This window comes from Melanotaenia boesemani, chromosome 9 (assembly GCF_017639745.1).
Source record: "Melanotaenia boesemani isolate fMelBoe1 chromosome 9, fMelBoe1.pri, whole genome shotgun sequence".
Taxonomy (NCBI): Eukaryota; Metazoa; Chordata; class Actinopteri; order Atheriniformes; family Melanotaeniidae; genus Melanotaenia; species Melanotaenia boesemani.
Genome location: NC_055690.1, coordinates 32506417 through 32527585, shown reverse-complemented (window position 1 = coordinate 32527585; position 21169 = coordinate 32506417). Strand labels below are relative to the sequence as shown.

Sequence of the window (21169 nt, the reverse complement as noted above, 5' to 3'; positions counted from 1 at the left end):
CAGGATCCAGGCTACTCGTCGGTAAAGCTAGCTCTGTCACTCCCTGGTTTAAAAATGTACCTGATCGTCAGAGCATGAACTGCGCATGCTCAGATGCAGCACAGCGTTACTACGGCAACACATACTGAGACACACTTCATCTAACGTGCTATCATCTACTTTACACTTTTTAATTAGCCTACATTTTTAAAGTAGGCACGTACATGCAGGTTTTTAGACCATAATGTCTGTCCTGTCTACAATTCTCTATTTGGGTCAGTTTCAGTTTTACTCAATAAAAGCACCACATTCATAATTACGTATATATTTATTTATATTGACAATACGAAGATACAGGATGAAGCAAAATAAATGTATTTAATAGATAAGCACTAAACTAATTTTATATAAAAATGAACATATAGATTTTATTTATTATTTTTTAATTTACATTTCAATATTTTGTTTTGCCTGCACTGTGGTTCGCACCACCGCTTCACACCAAGAAGGTTGCTGGTTTGGGTCTCTGCTGGGGGGAGGTACAAACACTAGCCTTTCTGTGCAGAGTTTTTGCATTTTCTCCCTGTGTATGTGTGGGTTCTCTCCGGGTACGTCTGCTTACTCCCACCGTCCAAAGACATGCATGTTAGGTTAATTTGTCACACTAAATTGTCCCTAGGAGTGAGTGTGAGCATAAATAGTTGTTTGCCTCTCTGTGTTGGCTCTGTGATGGACTGGTGACCTGTCCAGGGTGTCCCCTGCCTTTTGCCTGCTAAATGCTGGAATGGGCTTCATCTCCCCCAACCCTGAATTGGGTTAAGCGGTAAAGAAAATGCATTTCAATTTTATTTTATTTTTCAATAATAATATATTAGTCATTCATTCATTCATTCATTCATTCATTCATTCATTCATTCTTGGTCAGTAAGCTTGACAAAATGCCTCGTGCATGTACACTAAGGTTCCTTGGGACCAGACTGGGCTTTTGTTTTGGTCCAGTATTTTTGCAGAGCCAAAGGTAAAAATCATATGAAGATTAGCATGTTGTACATGTACATATTAATGTACTGGTTCTCTAGGTCTATATCTACTACACATTACACTTGACTACAGCCAAACAGTTGGGTTAGGGAAGTGTACTGTCGGTTACCAATTTCATCGGTTGTTTGGCTAACCAGTTAAATTGGTTGTCCCAAAACCAATGGGTTGGTCAGTGTCTGATCAATATATTGGTTAATCTAACCAATATTGGCTTAACCAACTAAATTGGTTCTTTTTCTAACCAATCCATTCTTAGAGTGTAAACAACAGGAAACCAGACAGAACAGTAACAAAGACAACTTACTGAACAATAAAACAACAAAACTACTTAACTAAAAGCCCATAGACCATGACATTTGGTGAGGGAAGGCTGCTAACTATTAAAGTTAATGGTGCTGTTCATCAGAATCAACCTAATGTCACCACAACTTCCATTTGAGATAAAAAAAAAATATGTGATCGATTAACAAAGCTGCGGGTTGCTAAGTCATTTTAATCAAAAATTTAGTTAGTTGATTGTTTCACCCAGAAGTCCAGAAATACATCACATTTTATGAGGATATCACAGGAACTTTAAGAATATTGAATTATTCTCTCTAAATTGTGACTATTAAATTACAGAACATTACAGAAGTGTCGTCCTTAACAACGCAATCCTTGTTAACAAAATGCATGTCTGCCCCATTTTAATATGCTTAAGTGCTTCAAACTGAATAATCAGATTACTTTAGGATTCAGAGTCAATCAGAAACGTGAGACAACTCACAATGGAGCCGCAAATTTTCTCTGTTTTCAGAGCACACGGCTGCATATTACCACTGTAAAACCAGAGGCTGGAGTGGCATAATATTATGGTCTGTAATTTATTGATGAATGGATTCATTTCATGAAGCTGAATCTATGTAATCAATTCAGCCACAGCACCGTAAATCATTCTGATCAATATTTCTTCAAGCAACACAGGTTTGTGTTAAATGGCTGACAGGATGAGACTGGATGGTAATAAAATGGAAAGACAAGAGAAATTATTGTAATATCCAAAAAGTATTGAAGGAGGACTGAATAATTGATGAATTTGGAAATTAAAAGTCTTGATATTAGTCACAACATGGCGAAAGTGCAGACATTTTCATATAAATGCTTATTAAACTGACAAGCAAGAAGAATGCAGGCTGTTTTTGAGTGAGGAGGTAACTGATGGCTGATAGCTCCAACCAGTCATACAGTCATACAAAGCCAGGTGGTTGATAGCCACCAATTAAGGTAAAAACATTGTTGCAGAGATACTGCAATTTCATTTCCTGTCCTTGCTGAGAAAATGGTGAAGAAAAACTCAGGTGACACTCCGCGTCCCTCTAGCTGATCCAGTTTAAACTTATTTTATTTCTTGGTCCAGCCACATGGATACTGAAATATTAATTTATGGGAGCCATAGCAGCTTACAAGTGAGGAACAAAATGGAAGGGGAAATGTGATGCTCAGCATCTTGACCAAAGACACTTGGACTAATGAACTGTGACAGTTGGAGGTCAATCCAGTGACATGCAAGGATGACAAAGAAGGTAGCAGAGTTAAGCTGGAAATTTATCAAAATTAGACAAAATATACTGTTGCCTTGACTGTGATTTAATTAAAAAATAAAATAGTTTATACATGAAATAGCTCCAAAAGTGCTTCAAAGAAATTTTCATGAACTTTTTAATCTCACTTACTTTGTGTTAATCTACAGTTCTGGAAACTGGATTTAAATGCTCAGAGAAAAATCTGAAGCTACTGCTTTGTCAGTGTTATAGATAAGGAATGTGCATAGACAAATGTGTACGTTTTGCTGGCTTTCTTTTCACAATTCATAGAAACCAAAATGGCTCACAAAATGGAACCCTGAGGATTACCTTTAGTTATCTTGTGCTGCTTCTGTTTTAGCCAGGAATTAAAATATTTATTTCCAAAAGGGTTTCCTCCTGGATAAATAAAAATATATACAAATATATTTATACTTTGCATCTTACTGCTCCTTAAATTTTGTTTACATTTATCATGCTAGATATATGTCAGAGATAGATATAATATTTCTTTAAAGACAGATGTGCAGGTTAAAAATAATTTGAGCTGTTTTCTTCACTCATAGCTGTTATACTAAACACCCAGAGAGGAAATTTAAATAATGTAAATGTTGCTTTTATACTTGCAAGTTGTTTAAGGGTAAATATTGTAGGATTGCCTGTAAACTGTTTTAACAGTAAAGCTCAGTTCTCTTGTGCAGTGTTAATGTTCTGCTAGATTTAGGATTCTGCCTCAGCTGTGGCTCCTCATCGTGCCCGAGAGATGAAAACTAATAAGAAAGAAGGAACTATTGCTGTGATCTTGCTGCTCTTCGTGGTCTTTTTTTCTTTCTGTGCCCTTGAGGTTCAATTTATTGAATGATTAATTGCAAGTTCAGACTCATTTACCCGTACAGTGCACGCATGCATGCGCTCACGCACCCACACGTACACACATACTCGCTGCATTTACCTCAAGTTATGAGTGTCTCTCTCACTGAGTGACTTCCTATTTAGTGAATAAGTTCTGCTTCATTTGTAGATCTCATTTATGTGGTTGCCCTTTGGATGCTAATTTGTTTTAGCTTGTCCAGTATCAGGAACTTGTGCAACACACTCCTTTGCTGATCATAGGTACATATTTAATGCCTTATTTACTTGACTTTCATCCAATTTAGGTTGGAAAAGAGATCTTTGTGCCTCACAGGTTAATTCCCATAACCAAATAGCCATGTTGAGATTGGATTGGGTGTTTATGATTTAGAAAAGTCAAGAAATATATCTCATCGTTCCTCCTTTTGTCCTTCTCTACCATTTACACGTGTCCCTCTGTTGCCACAGAGAGAAGATGCCGTTCCACCATGTGACGGCAGGCCTGCTCTACAAGGGGAACTACCTGAGCCGCTCGCTGTCTGACAGCGACAGTGATGTGATGACCAGCATCTCTGTCGAAGAGCTTCATGGTAAGACTTTCTCAGATAATTATTTTTGCATTCTTTTATTGCATTGTAAGATAAATGTACTTTATGGATTTGCATCAAGATAATTGCATTCTTTTGCACTCATTCAGTAGCTTTCAGTGTTGGTTGAAATTATACTTCAAACAAATGCATATTTATGGATCCCAGCGTCATTGTGCCTTTTCTAGAGGTGAAAAAAGTGTTTGTGTTTTCAGCAGGAGCCAAAGGCAGCTGTTGTTAGTTTTAATACATATTAGCTGATTTATTCTTGCAAGAGAACTCAAGTGCTACCTCTCAGTGCAAAAAGAAAAACACTTTAACTAAAATACTTTAATCAGGAAAATAGAGTTATATATACGCATTATAATAAGGAGGGTCAAAACTAAGGTATACTGTTACTAAAGATTAAAGAAATGCTCTATCACAATTAGACATCAAGAGAGAGACTGAGGATTTAGAAGATTCAGATTATAAATCAAAAGGAAAAATGATAGACTTGTTTTAAATTTAAAAATATGGTGCAAAACCAACTCACATTAGTCAATTTTTATACTTGACATTGCTTTAAAAGTCAGTGCTGTGCTACAAAACAAGCAGCATCTTCCTCATCTGGGCACATGAAGCACATTTAATGCATTATTCCCTGTGTGTCCTGCCAGTAGCAATTGTGAGCTTCCGGCCTCTCTCTCTCTTTCTCCCTCTGAGGCTTTGTGTTTATGTACCTTTTTGTTTTGGACTCAGCCTGAGAGTAATCACGCGGACCTGTACAACAACATGATCAATAACAGTCTGGCGGCGTCAGCAGTGGCAGACTCACAAGTAGCAAACAAACTGGACTTTCCCCGACTCCAAAATGCTAATTTAGTGATGAAGCATTAACCTGCAACTTAGAGAATTGGCAGCACAGTTCATGGTAATAACCAGAAACTCTATCAGGGTCAAGTTTTAATATGCAAAATGGAATCCAAATAAATTAATTCCTCATTTCTGTTTCACTGGGTTTGTGTTTTGATTCTCAGTTAAGAAATGGTTTATAGTTGGAGGGTTGACATGAATTATATTTAAAATACCATGACTTGCTAACTGTAGCCCATAAGCAGTGTAATTACACTACATGCTGGATTGATGGAATTACTGCTGCAGCTTCAAGGTCACCAGTTTGAATAGTTTGTGCTTAAAGGAAATAACTCTTCCATGCTGGAAACAATTGCTGTAAAATCCCACTGCTTTCTAGTGTCATGAATCAGTCACAACAAAAAAATGGATATTTTCTTTATTTATATTATGTTTCATAAAAATCCACCCATACAAAGCAAGCAGACCAGTTTGAAGTGTCTACCTGTTCACTGGTTCACTGTGAATGACTGAGTCCTTTTCTAATGCTGCCTGAAGCTGTCGATTCTATATTTTATTAGGAAACTCATTCATTCAGAAGCTGTACGCTGTATCAGTGGACATGGACCATCATGCATTGCAGCCTGAAACCTGTAGTTGAGGAGCGAACTGTGCATGCTAATGTTAGCAATCAGTAGCTACCGCTAACATTTTTGGCTTATTGTGATTATCTTACACATTCATCAGAATGCCAGAGGATAACGTGTCTCAGCCCAGAAGCGATAAATCTTGTTTTCAGGAATAAATTCAGAAGTTTTATCTGTAAAACATGGGTAATGGGAGCTAGTTTTCTAACATTAGTTTCTTATAAACAATTACATCATTTTCAAATAGTTACATGCTAGCTCTAACAATGTGGTTAATACAAACTTTTTAACTTTTTCTAACATGTTTATTAGCTTTTTTGGGGAGTAACAAATTCATTTTTGTGTATTAAAATGATAAAGTTACAGTTGCTTTTTTGTCTGCAACTGCCAGTAAAAAATTTTCTAGAGCAAACAAATGACAAACTTTCAGATTTGGTGTGAGCCAGCCTGATCTGTATGATGCTGCTGTTTGTGAATGCAACATGCAACACATTCAGCACAAAATTATGACCCACGAATAAATGAGAAACTAAGCCTTTAATTGAATTTAGGCAAAGTTCTACAAATTATGTAACACTTGGCAATTTAAAAAAAAAGTAAATTTTTGAATGTAAAAGGTTATATAGTAATCTTTGACAATAATTTCATTAGGTTACTTTTAAATGGGAGGAGACTGGACTCCAGACCTTGATCCCAGTTGAGGTTTGGACTCCAGCTGTTATGGAGATCCAGCTCACCCGGGATGTGCTCTGATTTCCCACCCATTGGGAATTCAAGCCTCTTATGGTTAGCCAGCTGCTTATTGTTCACAAACCCATGAACTCATCAGGGGAAATGTTGGGTTCAGTGTCATGCTCAAGAACCTACGGAAACCAACCAACCAAATATTAACACTGACACAGCTGAGCCAAGCTCAGTGATGTTCACTACAACCGAACATGAAAGACAGTTTCTTCAAACTGAACCAACAATAACACCTCTGAACATTTACATGAATTATACAGAAATTTGCACGTGAAAAACTCCCAGATCATTTCTCAATGAACTTTTTTGTATACTTTATGTATGTTTCATCAATGCATTTGTTTTACTTGTTCTACATGTTTAAAATATCTTTTTATTCATCTTTAATTCTATAGTATTAAAAAACAAAACTTCAAAATGTGGAAATATTCTGGTGATATTTAGTATGCTGTTAGAGAAAATAAAAGAATAGACTAATTTAAAATTATATATTCAATTAAATTTTTGACATAATTATCAAAATGTTATGTATGCCCACAGTTTAAAACAGAATTTATTAAAGAAAAGATGTAGAGGCTGAATCAAGATCATAAACTGAAACAGAGGAAGATTGAAACCTTTTCTAAACCTTCTTACAAGAATAAAAGTATCCCCATGTCAACGGTGGTCATCATGCAGCATGGTGGACCATTTGGCACCTGATTGGCCCCACTGTGCATCATGATGGCAGCTCCAAACATGCAACCACAAGCTTAACTCTATTTTAGCTAAAAGTGCTCTGTTAGCTGCAGGGATGTTTTTTTTAATGAACAGAAAAGATTCCTTCAGGCTATGAATTTCCACAGGGTGATTAGGTAAATGAATCCGGCTGACTTGTGTAAAGAGAGACCCTGCTCTGTGTTACACAAGAAATGAAGCTGTGTATGTTGTGTTTGCTTTAGAACGTATCTGCAATCAAGTGATAAAAAAGTTTTTCTATGATCTCTGCTTTGATGTCACATCCGCTGCTTCCTCTTGCACTCATATATCTTCTGCTGTTATCATGGTGAACATAAAATACTACCTTACAAAGATGATGTGCCAGCTGGCTTTCAGCATTGTTTTAACTGTCAGGGGCCTAAATGCATCATTGTCTGCGAAGAGAGGGACATGATGAGAAATACTCCGCAGCTGCCCTGCTCAGCCTCATCTGGCACTGTTCCCTGAACCACTCTGCTCCGCTTCCCCTGCAGCTAAACTGGAACCACACCCACCTACAGTCCTGTCTGGACAGAAACAGATGTTGATGCTTCCATAAATCCATAAATAAACACAACAAATGCCTTTTTAATGACTCAGCTACAGGTGATAATTGTCAGTGGTGATACAACAACGCCAGTTTTGAAAATCTGGGCATGTTAAGTTTTCATCAGATGTCCTGGAATCACCTAACTGTCTCTCTACAATTTCAAATCCCCAGAACAGCACAGTTTCACAGCTGCCACAGTCTCCATATTCAACATTCACTGCTGTGCAATATTTAAAGAGGCAATTTACTGTGTATGTTCAGGGCCATTAAAAACCTCGCAGCAGTGGGCTGAACTGCCACATGGCTGGCAGCGTGGAATTAGTCAGCTGATGGATTTTTGTTAATATCTCATCTCATAGGAAAATCGGCTTTTGGCTGCAAGGATGGCCCGTTGTTTCTCTGACAGTATGGATAATGGTTTCAGATTTGACATAATGGTGTATGTCAGTCATACAGCAGACAGCGTTCTGCATCACTGTCAGTTTTTATTTGGAGCAAGCGATCATTCAGCAGAACGTGAATGGAAAAGGGGCAACCTTTGCTCTCTGAGATAAAGGTTTTCTACTTCAGTTTTGAAACTGATTTCACAAGATGTTTTACTACTTGTAAGGATTTTGATCAGTGTCTCTGAATATCAACATATTTCCTCCCAAATTGTATATCTCAACTGACGTCTGGCTCTATAGATTTAAATTGAATTTTTATATCTAAATGCATTCAGAATTAATGTAGTGTCTCTTCATTACCACTCAGTATTACGTCCTCTGTTCCCTCTAAAAGGTAATGGACCATATTTCTAACAATTGCCACTTTTCTCAAATTTATTGTCACAACAGTCATTTATCTGGATGTGTGACACGGTTAATGCCGTCCCATAAAGCTCCTTGTAGGTTCGTTCCAAGGATCCTCCACCCTTTTTCCATGACCTGAGTACCTTATTTATGGGACCTGAAGGCAATTTTACATTTCTGCGGCTCATACTTTAAAATCAGCCTGCTTTGTCTTAAGTCATTATGTAAATCGAGTCACAGTGCAGAGAGAAAAGCACAGAAAGAGCACATTGCAGGAGAACAACCATCTCCCTGCCAAATGCATGCATAAACCACATGCTTCAAAAGCTGTCTTTGTGCTACACTTGCTCTCTGGAGCTGGAAAACCTTTTTTTCAATTAATGGAGCTCTGAAAGAACAAACTTAGGTGTTGAGACAAACACATAATATCATGGTGCAGTATTAAGTTACAGTGATTTTAGGAAGTTTTACCTTTTTTATAAAATTAATGTGAAAACCTCTTCCTTTATATTACTTTAAAGACTATCTGAAGTGTGAGTCTAAATATGGTGAATTTAAAGTGAGTGAACAACATCAAACCTTGATCATGTTGTCTTTTGTAGGTAGCACATTTCATTTTGTTCTATCTTGCCATCTGATTCATGATGCTTCAAAGTGAGGATGGTGCAGAATATTTGAATTAGAATTTAGGAAGATGTCTAGGAAACCTCATGTTTTATGTAAATCAAATATTAGCTGCATCTTTGACCTCAAGCCAGCTTGGGTTGTTTTTACCAGAATATAAATGGGCTCAAAAGTTGGTATGTGAGGAAAATGAATGAATTTTTAAATAGTTTTATGACTGAAATCCAACTTCAGCCAAGCTTTTTTTTTTCAATCAAATCTATCATACAGCTGGAATGTCATGCAAAGTCAGGCTTAAAATAAACAGTTTTATTAAAGGTTCAGGAAGAAGACTAAATAGAAATCTTCTTTCAAGAAGCATCCAAAACTTTAGACCAATCATGTGGAAACAAGCAGCCCAACAACACCAAGCTTTGCTTAAAGGACGGAAAATTCCCACTTGCAGGTTTTGGGGTTTGAATCAGTCATCCAACGTAGAAAGCTGCCGAGGACTTTCTACCACCCACCCCCCGGTACTGATTGTCCAGTTATAGAGATCATACACCGAATTCTGGAGCTGTCCATGGTGCTGACCTTTCCTTCTTCAGTCACATGAAGATGCCAGAACATCTCCAAGTAGGGAAATATGCTACAATGAGCTATTAAGTTGTCCAAAGAAGTAAGAATATCGTACACTGATCACATTAAAAGGGTTTTGACTCCGTAGCCACAGAGCTATAGAAAAAGCAGCCACTGCTGCACAAAAGGCCATTGTTAAGGTTCTCCTTATTTCCTTTATCAATTAATCATAACTGTTTCAATTTCAACTGCACAAGAATTTGCAAATTAATACACAAACATGTGTTGCATCCATATTTACTTGCAGAAACTTGAGTCCTGTCTGTGACATCATGTCGTCTTCTGCACATGCAGACCACTTCAGGGCCATGTACAGTTCATACTGCAGTATTATAGAGATCACATTTAAATGATAATGTGAACAACCACGCCAAAAAGTTGTATCTGAGCAGATGAGACCTTCAGTGTAAACACAGTATAAACACCCCCATGTGAAATATCTTATAAGTGTCATTGATGATGGAATTATTTCCAAGCTGTTATGTAGCCTTTCTTCTTGAGAACAATCATAGAGAGACACTTTATAAATACTGTTATAAATACTGGGTTGCTGTAGCTCAGGAGGAAGAGCAGTTGTCTGTCAACCTGAAAGTCGGTGGTCCGATTACAGGTTTACCCTGACTACATACCAAAGTGTCCTTGGGCAAGGCACTGAGCCCCACGTTGCCTCCTGATGTGTCTATCAGAGAATGAATGGGTGTGTTAGAGCAAAGAACTTAGTATATAACAACAGAGGTGCTGTATGAGTGTGAATGGGTGAATGTGACATGCTTTGAGTGTCAGCATGACTAGAAAAGTGCTATGTAAGAACAGTCCGGTTACCATTTAAATACAGGCGTTATAGTAGAAACTCATAACAATAAAAGTGCAAGTTATAAAGCCAGTGACGATAAAGCTGCAGATTTATTTGGAGAGAAAAATGCAAAACAATCTGACATCTTTTAACCAGCAGGAGACGATAATAACTGGAAGAGATGCATCAAGACTGTTTTAAAAAAATCTTTATAAAGAATTCAGAAATGTGATGTAAAGCAACACTATGTGAATTCAGGATGAAGATAAGACACTGGAGAAGAGTGACAGGGCTGATGTTAACGTAATGTTAACGTAACAATTAAAATGATATCTTAGTATCTGTATTTTAAATTAATTATTAAAATCTGCAAGTTAATCTAAACTTGCAGATTTTCATTTGGCATAAAAACAAATGTTGTATCCTGCTCAAGTGATGAAAGGAAGATGTTAAACTTTTCTACAACTGGAGTAAAAGCTTGGTTTTCATTGCTGGCAGTGACGCTGAGGCTTTTTGTGCTGTAGTTGGACTCCATGAATGCCCTTTTAGCTTCACATCTCTTTATAACATTTATGGATCGAATTAATAGGGAGTGGAGACTTACAAGGGTAAGTCTAATGGGATCAGAGTTTTGAATTGTGAGACATGAAGTGTGCAGTAGTAAGAATTAGCCTGGATCCAAGTTCAGGTATTTTGTGGTCTTGTTGAGAAATGAGATGGTAGATTTACAGCTTCATGCTGATTCTGCTGTGATGCCGATGCTGTACCAGTCTGTCTGGTGAAGAAAGAACATAGCCAAAAGGGGAAGCTGTGTATTTCTACCAGTCTATATGTGTTCAGTATCTTACCAATGCTCATGATCTGTGTGTAGGATGGAAAGAATAAGACTGTGAATACCAGCAGCTGCAACAAGCTTCCTCAGTGGGATACCTGAGCTCACCTTTAGAGATAAATTGAGCAGCTCTGTCATCCACAAGTTGTTTAGATAAGACCTCCTCCGAACTTCTGGACATCTCACAGGGAAGTTGCTTTAGACATCTTCCCCTGACCTCAGGGCACCAGGATTGCCAGGAGAGGTCATATATGTTTCTAGACTGGCTTGGAGATGAGGATCTCTGCTCAGACTGTTGTCCACCATGTCTGAGTCCTCATTAAGCTGTAAAGAGTAGATGGATGGATCTGGTAGACATTAGAGTATTAACCCTAGAATTGGTAATCTGCTCATTTAATTTAGAATACCAATGAAAGTCTTATATTCTTCTTTATGATGTTTGACTCAAGGCTGAAGTCAAAATTGTGGTGACAGCTTTCTATGGACCAGCTGTGTCTCTGCTGATGTCAAACATCTGAAAGGTTAAGCAGAAAAATTATAGTCAACAGATTACGTAATGCAAGAAAACAGGCATTATTTCTTTAAACATTGTCATGGAGACAATTCATCCACAAGCTCATAATACTGCAGGTCTGAATTCAAAGGCAAAAAAGAAAAGAAAAAAAAGAAAAAACTCTTCTATTTATTCTGTGCAGTTCCCCCTTCAGGGTTAGCTGTGATGTCTTTAGTCATTCCCATCCTTTTGATGAAACATATCTGTAGCAAATGTCGGGTTTTAGTTAGAAAGCAGCTTATTTTTCCCATGTGCCTTCAGTCTTGATGAATATGAGCATTTGTGCGGAACTCAACTGAGTTATTTGAACATACAAAGCCGGTCCTAGTGTTGTTGTTCTGTTCCAATGCTGGAAAGTACTGAACAAAGGCCTGAGTCATGGCTAGATTTATACATGAGGCACTGTTTTCAGGGTAAGCTAAATAATCTGTATGCCTTGATGTGACAGTTTCTTTGCTTTTGTGTGTTTGCATCCTGGAAATTATTGTCTCTAAAACTGTGTTCTGTGCAGCTGCAAATGATGACGGTGTTTTATATTTCTGGAAACAGAAACATCTCGTTGGTGTAGGTTGTCATAGACTATGCATACATTACGTGGCCAAAACTCTCTTCTTAACTTCATGACAAATTTCGTAGCTTATGCTCCATTTAAAATTTGCTGTTTCAACTCATTTGACAGCAGACAGGTTCAGAGTGATGGCAGCGGAGCAGATAATAGGATGATTGATGAGGCTATTCCTTAATGACTGATCTTCAGTTCAGAGTGACACTTTCTTAGTTCAGGCTGTCAGAAAATGCTTTTGGCGTGTTTAATCCTCAGGGAAAAAAAAAACAATAAACAATCAACACAGTCAACACATTTTAATTTATTGAAGATGTTTTGTCATTTGCATCTATACTAAGTGGTATTTTATTGATTTATCTTGCTTGTTTTTACTTTATCTACTTGTGAAGGCATTGCAGCACATACAATGATGATATTAGTCCATTTAAAATTTTATGTGAATATTTATTTGTTGCTGCTTAATGAAAAGCTTTTAGATTTATTATATGCCCTCCATTTATCTCTTAAGAAATTCTCTGAGGTTTGCATGAAAGATGGAGTTAACCATTTATTCCACATACCAGTCTGAAATTATTCAGTGTTCCACATCGTGCTCATGCATGTCATGTAGTCATTGTTCTTCCGAGGAATGACATTCCACCTCTATCTAAAACCACCAGATGCCAGTCAGTCTCGCTGCCTTTTCATACCATAAACCGTCTTTGATCTGTAGGCACATTTGAAATATGTGCATTATTAGAGCAAAGTAAGGCCTGCTGGTTCCGTCCACTGATGGGTTGATCACATGGTGAGCAGCTTGTGAACCAACTGCAAGCTCAGCTGAGTAAGTAAGGCAGTTCAGTCCCTCATCTAACAACCAGTTCAGACTACACAAAGGTGGGATGTCTTTTGTTACATTTGAATACATGTAGAAACTTAAAATATTTGGCAGCACCGTCATTATTTTTCTGACACCTTTTCTGTTCAATATTTTCTCTACTTGGTACTTTTGCTGTTGGTCTTGATTTAAATATTTCCTGTAATTTCCCAGTCTGTGCATGCATACCACAATCCACACCAAATAAACCTTTGAAGTCCATCATTTGGTATGAAAATGATTCAGATTAAAGAGATGACATTAAAGTACTGCAGTTTTAGAGATGGGACCTTAATTTTTTTCAGGTGATAATTAGGATATTATATTTGGGGACTGTTTTGATATATTAGTCTCATGTTTTGAGAATTTACATTGCTGAGAAGTGTTAATTATTACTCCTGAACACAAACTGGCACCTTTAGTAGATTATGCTAGTTAAGTTGGTCGATATGAGTTCCTGTCTCTAGTAAATCTCAAAAGAATACAAATACATTATTCAGAAAAACAGAATTAATTATGCTAAAGATGTATACGTTACAATAGTTCAGCTTTTTTGAGAACTGCACCATTTCAAAAAGAATTAAAGAAATGTGAAATGTCCCTGTGGAAAGAAGAAACCTGGTTTCTTAATTCAAAGTCTTGGGAAATATTCCTTTATCAGCAACCTCTTGCATCAGTATGCAGACTTGGCTCTTTTTCAAAGTGTAAATGCTGCATAATACTGTTTCAGACATGCTGAAAGCTGTAGTTTAGAGTCATGGACTTCATGAATAAAAATTAAGAAAATTTTAAGATTGTTTTCCCTTTTGTATGCAGTAGAAAATGTTCTAAGGAATGACTGCTTTTGGAAGGAAACAATTTCTATCTTGAAGGTCATACAGCAGTGTGCCCCTAATAAACAGCCTTGCCAAGTCTGTAATGTTGCACTGGATGGTTAGCAAACTGAAAGATTAGAAATATTCTGTGAAATATGAAGGAAGAAACAGTGGAAGAGAATAAGACTTCATAAGGAGCACACTGAAGGGTACGCTTGAGAATGTGAAAGCTATCAGAGGTGGTGGCGGCTGTGACAGCAGGTGGAGAAAATGAATCAATGGCTGGAATTGATCTTGTTAACTTGAGGCAGTGAAGCGAGACCAATTGCATAACATGCTGCCCAAAGCTGGGTCAGACAGGATGAGAGAGAGAGGGGGGAAGAAGGTAGAGAGGCTTGCAGATCACGATAATGAACAAAGACGAGAGGTGAAATACCTGAATGCAGAATGAATTCAATGTCAGTAGAAGTGCTTTACTGCATAAAAAAATCCTGAAAATGAAGAGGACAGAGTGAAAAATGAGGACATCTGACAAAGGTGTTTTTGTAAATGAGCATGAAAAGGCATTTATGTTTCTACAAATTGGGAGCAAGAGGGATGAGTGTTGTTTGTAGATGCTGAGTCGATTTCCTGTTTGTCTTGGCAGAGATCCGGGAGGCGTTTAAGGTGCTGGATCGGGATGGAAATGGGTTCATTTCCAAACAGGAACTGGGAATGGCCATGCGGTCTCTGGGGTACATGCCCAGTGAGGTGGAGCTGGCCATCATCATGCAGAGACTAGACATGGATGGTGAGTCATGCACACACTCGGGTATAAAATTGTTCTGTGAAAAGAGGATTTGTGTTACATCATGAATAGTCACCAGGAAAATGTCATATTTATTATAAATGTGAACTTAAACTGCTTTATGATGTGTCTAATAGCATTATTCATTTATTTTCACCTGGAAGACTTTGTATTGTGTCATTTTTAACCACGTACCAAATACTGAGAATAAAAACAACATAAAGGAATAAATATTTGTGATTAATGCAAATATATGTATTGCATATTGGTTGCAGAGACCTGAAAGTCGGTGCAACCAAGTCAGCTACACTGCGTCTTCTCAAAACAATAAAATAATAAATCCCAAGTGTTTATGGTTCCTGTTGGCAAAGAAGTGAAATATGAATCTGCTTACTTTTATTTCTACACCATCCTCTCCACTGACCTTTTAATATAACCTCTCACAGAGTGCTGTCAGCAGCAAGAAAATACAAACACAGACAACTCCTTCTCTTGTTGACAGCATCTGTGCCAAGCCCAGATTCTGGCAAAGTCATCAGCAATAACTGTGTCTGACACTTTATAAAGATGCTTTAAATTCGTACAAGGCAAGGATGAGAAAATGTAATATGCAAATGTCACTGGGAAACGCTCAAGTTCTTCATGCTGCAGTAACAGTCTTTGATAAATGTTTTTGGTATCAGTGTGGAGAAAAAAAAACTGAAATGTTTAAGACTCAATATTAAATTTTAAGAAGTTAGACTTCTTTTATTTCCCTTGTGACTCATCTGCCTCAGCCTCTCGGGAGAGGCTTCTGCCTCCTAGCCTCCGGGCCGGATGGCTGCATCGTCTGCTACAAGTGAAGAAGCAGGCGAAGTGACTTTCTGAGCTGACAATGGTCGAAGTCGCTTTAGTGTCTGGGCAACTGTGACATAATACTATTTATTTATTTATTCCCTTGGCTGTCGTTTATCTCTAACTCTGCGCATCGACTGAATTTTTTGGAGTTGTGGTTTGGAAAACAACTTTTTATCCATTAAGCGGCTCAGGTCAACTTGTTTGTATTGATTGACACCTTTAGTAAAATAACGGGGGTTTGTTGATGTATGAAGTATGAGTCTGAATCTGGATGGATGCCTTCATTTATTCATGTTTTTATTTGAAAATCTTCTGTAGACATAAATGAAGAGGCAGACCTGCTCATTGATTTCATGACAAGGGGGTATTTTAACTGACAGATTCACTATATAAAATGACAGAATATTGTGTAAACAGTTTATATCGAACTGCATGTAGGAAACCAGTTCATTCCTTTTCTGGCTATTATGAGCTAGAAACTCATCAATGCATAGAATGTAGGTACCAAATATAAATAAGGAAGGGAAATGAAATTAAACTGTTTTTAACTTTAAAGCACAGCAGTGGAAGTATCATCTTACTGTACATGAGTATGTTGAGATTAAAAGATGTGTGTGCTTAAAGATGTGGTCATATAAGATCAACAATTCCTTACATTCATATGAGCTGAAAGGGTCTTTTTTTGTGACTCTTAAAGGGATATTTCAGCTTTTTTGAACCTCAGAAAGTTGCATGCACCCTGTCCATTATGCAATAATCCATGTTATCATTTAGTGTTGCAAACTGGATTGAAGTGAATTTGAACGTGTGATGAACCATGTTGTTTTAGGTTGTATGACGTTGAGTAAATACCCACAATAGCACTAACTTGAAATGCTGAGATTTTTCTTTTTTTTCTGTTTTATTTTAGAGGGTGAAAATTTTTCTCTTGTGTTGTTGTAAGAGTAGTTTTAGGTTAGCTCAGCCATCAGGAAAAGCTGCAGGCTCCCACAGGACCCCCTCTAAAATTACTCTTCTGTACAGGCGACCGAACTAAACAATTATGTAGGATTTTTGTTATTCCTTCATATAGCCTACAGTATAACCTATGTGGTTTTGTGCAAAGTACTTGAGAATTGTGAGTATCTCACCTGGTAGGCAGCAGTCAGTGCTGTCAGTTTGTAGGCTCAGTGAGGGTTGCTGACAGCTATCTAGAATGGGGGCCACAGAGGAGCAAATTATCAACATTTATAGCGATTCAAACCTTGAAATGTTTATTCAGTACCTGCCGCAGCAAATGCTCTACGTGCTGAATTTTACACCATGTTACTCCCGACTGAAGAATGTTGATGTTGCTTCATGTCGTGCTTTGGGCCATGGATTGCCAGCTAGAGACAGACTCTCAATGAATGTCTTTTCGATTTTTGAAAATGCTTTTGTCACTTCCTCACTGAGTTTACTCTTTTATTTTGTAGTTGTAAAAGTATACATTAAAGATTCACAGATTTTCTCAGTGACACGCCCCCTAATGATGGTTTATTCAGCATCCATCTTGCTTCCTTCCTGTACTCTGATCTCTCTTTAGCCAGTAAAAGTCAGTCCAATGTTGATTCTTGTCTTCTCTTTCTCTGTCACTTTCTTTCTTTTCCTTGTCTCCTCCAAAAATATCCTTCTGTGTGTCTTTAATGAATCAGCCATGGTTGCAAATTCAAAACAGCCAGTGTGTTGATATCCAGTTGATGGCATGTCACAAGGCGTGTGAAGCAAAACTCAGACGTAAAGTGATATTTCAGGCTGCGGTTTTTCAGCCTTGAGACACCACAGGGCAACAACGGGTCCAGGAATGTACATAATGAATGTCCCTGTGCCCTCAAAACAAGTCAGAAACACATTTGTAAGACCAGAAAGCTAAATATTGCTTCTTTTAGGTACACCATTTGCATCTGTGACATGTAACATCGTCACTTTTTTCTTTAACATTTATGTTTAGTCCATTAAGTCCAGTAGAGGTCATATTATTAACTGTAAATGGAAGTCATTATTCTCTGCATGGACAAATGACCCATGGGTTCATATTTAGAGAGCAGTCTCATTAAAAGAGAGTGATGATGACAGGCTCTTGTGCTGTCTTGACAACTCAAAAGGCTTTATAATGCATGCAGCCATTTTTATTCTATATACTGATTTTTATGTATCACATGCCCTTAGTGCAAGATGGGATCCACTATCCTACTTAAGGAGACTTTAATATGTGGACTGGCCTGGATCATATACAGCCATCCTTCTTTCTGAGCCAAAGCTGCTCCAAACATCATCATCTGAAATCATATATAATCCCATATGACATAAGAAATAACATTTTCAAATGAATGAAAGTCATTTTTGGCTGCAGCACCTTATTCATGCATTCTTCCATTTTCCGTCTTTCCTCGCTAGCAGGACTTCCAGCACACACAGTTGGGCAGAAATCAGTTTGTGAAATGATGCACAGTGATGTAATGATTAGTAGCTGCTGATCAAAGTGGAATGATAGTAGCAGATATACGGGGATTGATGACAGTGATTGCATCTTGGCCAGATAAGCAGCTTCAAGGATTTAATCCTTGTTCACAGCCACAGACTCTAAGTCCAGCAGCAACGTTCAGCTGACCTCCAGCAGATTTTTATTTGCTCTTCTTCTTCTGCCAAACTAATGTATGTGATTGGAACTGAGCTTGGTTTGACCTTCATGGTTAAGTGTGACTGCTCTTCTTTGTTTCTGATCACAGCGTTGCACCAGCCTTTGTTTGCCATTTAAGGTCACACATTCTCTTCCTTTCCTGCACCTGTTATACTTTGAATTTGGGGGAACTTGTAATCCTTTCTTGTTGTCTTTACAGAATACATTTTTAATAATTCATTTGTTCTGTCTGCAGCTAAAGCTAGGACCTTGGTTAAAATGCAGGAAGAATAACTCTGACAGACAGAAAGCAACTTAGGGACAAACTGCAGATACTAAATGAAAGCTGGCATTCAACCATTCTGTGTTTGTTGGGGTTGGGAGCATTTAGTTATTTAATGGCTGGTGAATCCTCCACATAGTAATTAAAAGTTTCAGATCCATAAAACTGTGTAATGACACAAATACAGTATCAAACTGACATATAGAGAATGGGATATATTGAGTATATTCACTTTCCGCATAGCTAGAATCTAAATCAAACTTTTTAATTTAGATCTTGGTTATGCACCTTTGAAATGAAACTTTTATCCATTATTAAGTAGGTTGAGTTACTGCCAGTTACAGGAAAGGCATTTGGGGAGCAGGTGGCTAAGCTAAGAGCTATTTTAGTAATGTTGTTTCATCATTTTAAAGTGGCTGACTTTTTGCACCCATAGTGTGTTTGGAGCTCATTCATATTACAAAGATCAGAAATTGTGCTTGAATTAAAACAAACTGATAATGGATTGGATGATGGATTCATTCGTTTCTTGTAGTGACTTCTCCACTCACCACTGCTGCAAGCTCTGCTATAGCACAGTGACTGAACAATGTTTTAATCATTATATTAAAGCTGCTTAACACATGACCGTGTCACAATAGACTCCTGAAATAGTTTTCTTTTGAATAATTCTTTATTTTATTGTTTCTTATTTTAAGTTTTGTCTTTTTTCCATAACTGAAACCTAATTTAACAGCTGTGTTTCCACATGTGAACTCATAGTTTTGGCTTCAAATAAATTAACTCTTAAAACAGGTTTTAGTTTATAAATGTGTTTTAAGTGATTATTAGTCAGGTTTTAGTTCAGGACTAATGCTGCAGTTTAGTACTGGTTAATAAAAGTTGTTAGTTGTGCTTTGTTCTGCAGTACTTAATGCTGAATAATCTCGGGAGTGTTTCAGTCTTAATAATGTAAAATGGTTTAAAAATGATGGACAAAGACTTAGATATGTTCCTTGTGGTTTCTATTCTGGGACTTATTCTGTTTTCTGTTTAAAGTGATTTAAATCAGGAAGTATGTAATGTAAACTGTAAGGTTTTATCTAGATAAGCCTGCATTTCACACAGTAATTACTGCTTTGTGGAGCATAAAATAATTTTTTTTGTTTTTTAAAGCATGTTTAAAGTCAGCTGATGATTATAGGTTTTCACGTCTCAGATTAAAACCACCTGTGTGCCTTAACACAGGTGGTTACATAAATGAACAACTAGTTTTCATTTAATGTCTATAACACTTATCCACCTTAAAACAATAAATGAAAGAATTTTTTATTTCTTAAAGCAAATACTGTTTTACACTTCATAACCATGATTCAGTATTTTATGAATCCCCGTGTTTTACTTTATGTGAGGTGAGTAAAGTTGTGTTCTGTATCATACAGTGGGTTGGATATTATTGCACCAGGTTAGAAAATGTACACCTTTATAACAATGTGGTCATTGGTAAAAGTAAATTTCCTCTTTACATGTTCAGCTTTCTATCACACCAGCAACTAAGACAGTAGATCTGCTGCTTTTCTTTTATTCAGAGGGTGCACGGGATGAGTTTTAAATACCATCAGCTTACAGACAATCTTCAGTTTACACGCATTTAATGGTCTCTCACAAGCTGGATGGAAGGAAACTTAAGGTGAAATTTTTGTTGAATGTAGTTGATATTCTTTTGTTGTATTTTAATGCTCTGCAGTGAGCTTTATTAACAACTAAAATTGCTTCATTTGAGACTATTTTTACACGGCCCTCTTGACCAGAACTCCTTGGAAGAATAGGTCTTGTATTTCTGTGGACTCTTTCTGTGTAGAAAAAGAAAAGATGAGTTAAAAATAAACTCTCTGAACTCCAAAGAAACCTTGTGGCCCTTTAGCCGTTGCACTTTTTACTTTGTTCATAACACCTTGTCCATAAATTTAAACTTTAATGCAAAACTGTACTTCATCCTTTCTTGTCTTCCTGTTCACATTTGTCTTCACTGTCATCTATCCATCCTCCAGTCTTGACATCTTCATTGTTGCCTCATCTGGCCTTTAGCCCTTCATTTAGTCTGTTGAATATGTATGGATGGAAGTCAGTGCCAGAGTTACAGCGCCATCATCCTGCCAGATTAACTGCCACATAACCATTACTGGGAGCAAACTGAGTCCTGCATCAGTAACTTTACCCTGACACAGACTGCAGATGGATGTGAGAGTGTTTAATTTTATTTATCATACACTGGATTTCAGCTCATATGAAGGGACAAATTATCTTTGCTAAATGTTTAGTCACTTTACTTGTAATATGCAGCAGGAGCTTTCAGTGTTTGTTTGGTTTATCCAGACATAATTTTTACAACAAGATAAATTCCTAACAGGGAAGATAATGAAAGCCCACCCGGATTAACCCCCATCCTCTTGTAAAGAACAAATAATCCAAGACTAATGAGCCACATCAGTGAGATCAGGCTAGAGAGATTTGATGCTTTGTTTTGGCTGACTTCAACATCTTTCAGCAGGCTGCTGATCAGAGCTGCTGGAATCTGTGCGCACTGCACGAAATATGCATTACAGTCCTCGTAGACTCCTATCCGCTCATATCCTGCATTAAAGATCCAGTCAGAGCTCACAG

The 21169-nt window shown here is 37.4% G+C and overlaps 1 protein-coding gene across 2 annotated transcripts in view; it reads left to right on the top strand.

Moving 5' to 3' along the window:
- Nucleotides 1–21169, top strand: part of caln1 (calneuron 1) — a 72502-nt gene that overhangs the window by 14200 nt on the left and 37133 nt on the right. For both annotated transcript variants that reach the window (XM_041995761.1, XM_041995760.1), the window contains exons 2-3: nt 3903–4024; nt 14628–14771. In XM_041995761.1, coding sequence (XP_041851695.1) covers nt 3910–4024; nt 14628–14771 — 259 coding nt within the window. In that variant the 5' untranslated portion in view covers nt 3903–3909. The remainder of the gene's footprint in view (nt 1–3902; nt 4025–14627; nt 14772–21169) is intronic.